At 52.4% G+C, this 797-nt stretch overlaps 1 protein-coding gene across 1 annotated transcript; it reads left to right on the forward strand.

The window, feature by feature from the left end:
* Positions 1–90: 90 nt before the first annotated feature.
* On the forward strand, positions 91–580 carry CONPUDRAFT_160070 (uncharacterized protein; the record flags this gene model as incomplete). Its single annotated transcript, XM_007777192.1, has 2 exons — positions 91–120; positions 338–580. 2 exons carry the CDS (start codon positions 91–93, stop codon positions 578–580), a joined length of 273 nt encoding a protein of 90 aa, XP_007775382.1.
* Positions 581–797: the final 217 nt, after the last annotated feature.

Genomic DNA, 797 nt, shown 5'->3' on the forward strand with positions numbered 1-797 from the left:
ATATGACATCATGATGACGTCAATTACGCATCATGACTGACATCATACCTACGTCATTCCTTAACCATAAGTAGTAGTACACGACACAGCATGGTCTGTGCACCCACAGTCATTACCATAGTAGGTAGTCTGTTTGGCTTGACCAAACAAACCTGTATTTGTATATAGTCTGAGCAATTCACGCCCCAAGGCTCTAAGTGAGTTCTTGTGGGAATTCCTCCTACAGTTCTACGCCTAGTCTTGCCACGTCGGCGAGCAGTCTACTCCGCCTCCGCTTTACCTCTCGGCGTCGTCCCGTATTTGGGGCTTCGTTGTCTACTTCTTCGTGTGATCTTAGGTGTTGTTGGTTTCTGGGGCTCGCGCCTTAGGAGTCGCTCACAAAAGAACTCACTTCCCTCTACCCCCCAAACCAACCTTTGCCGCATTCCGGTGGCGTATTCGCCGGAGACCTGTTATCACCGTGGGCGTCGATCTTCACCTCGCCATCGCACTTTGCGTCTTCGCCGTCGTTGCATACGGCGGCATCTTCATCTATTCGTTTGCGCGTGCGCAACCCGACTTCTCCATAGCTACCGCCTAGAGTAGGCTTCTTTCGGGACCCCGTTTATACCTTTTACGTAAGAGCTGGGCACCAGGCCCTTAAACGTACCAGGGCATTAGGCCGGGTGGCAAAGCGCGAGGCAGGGGATACCGCGAGGTCCCTGATTGGCTAACCGCCACCTCATAGAATAGTTTTCAAATTCTTTGGCTTCGGCCGCGTCCTCGTGAGGCGCACTTGTTGTAGGACAGTAGGACAG

Source organism: Coniophora puteana, assembly GCF_000271625.1.
Source record: "Coniophora puteana RWD-64-598 SS2 unplaced genomic scaffold CONPUscaffold_20, whole genome shotgun sequence".
In the NCBI taxonomy this organism is placed as follows: Eukaryota; Fungi; Basidiomycota; class Agaricomycetes; order Boletales; family Coniophoraceae; genus Coniophora; species Coniophora puteana.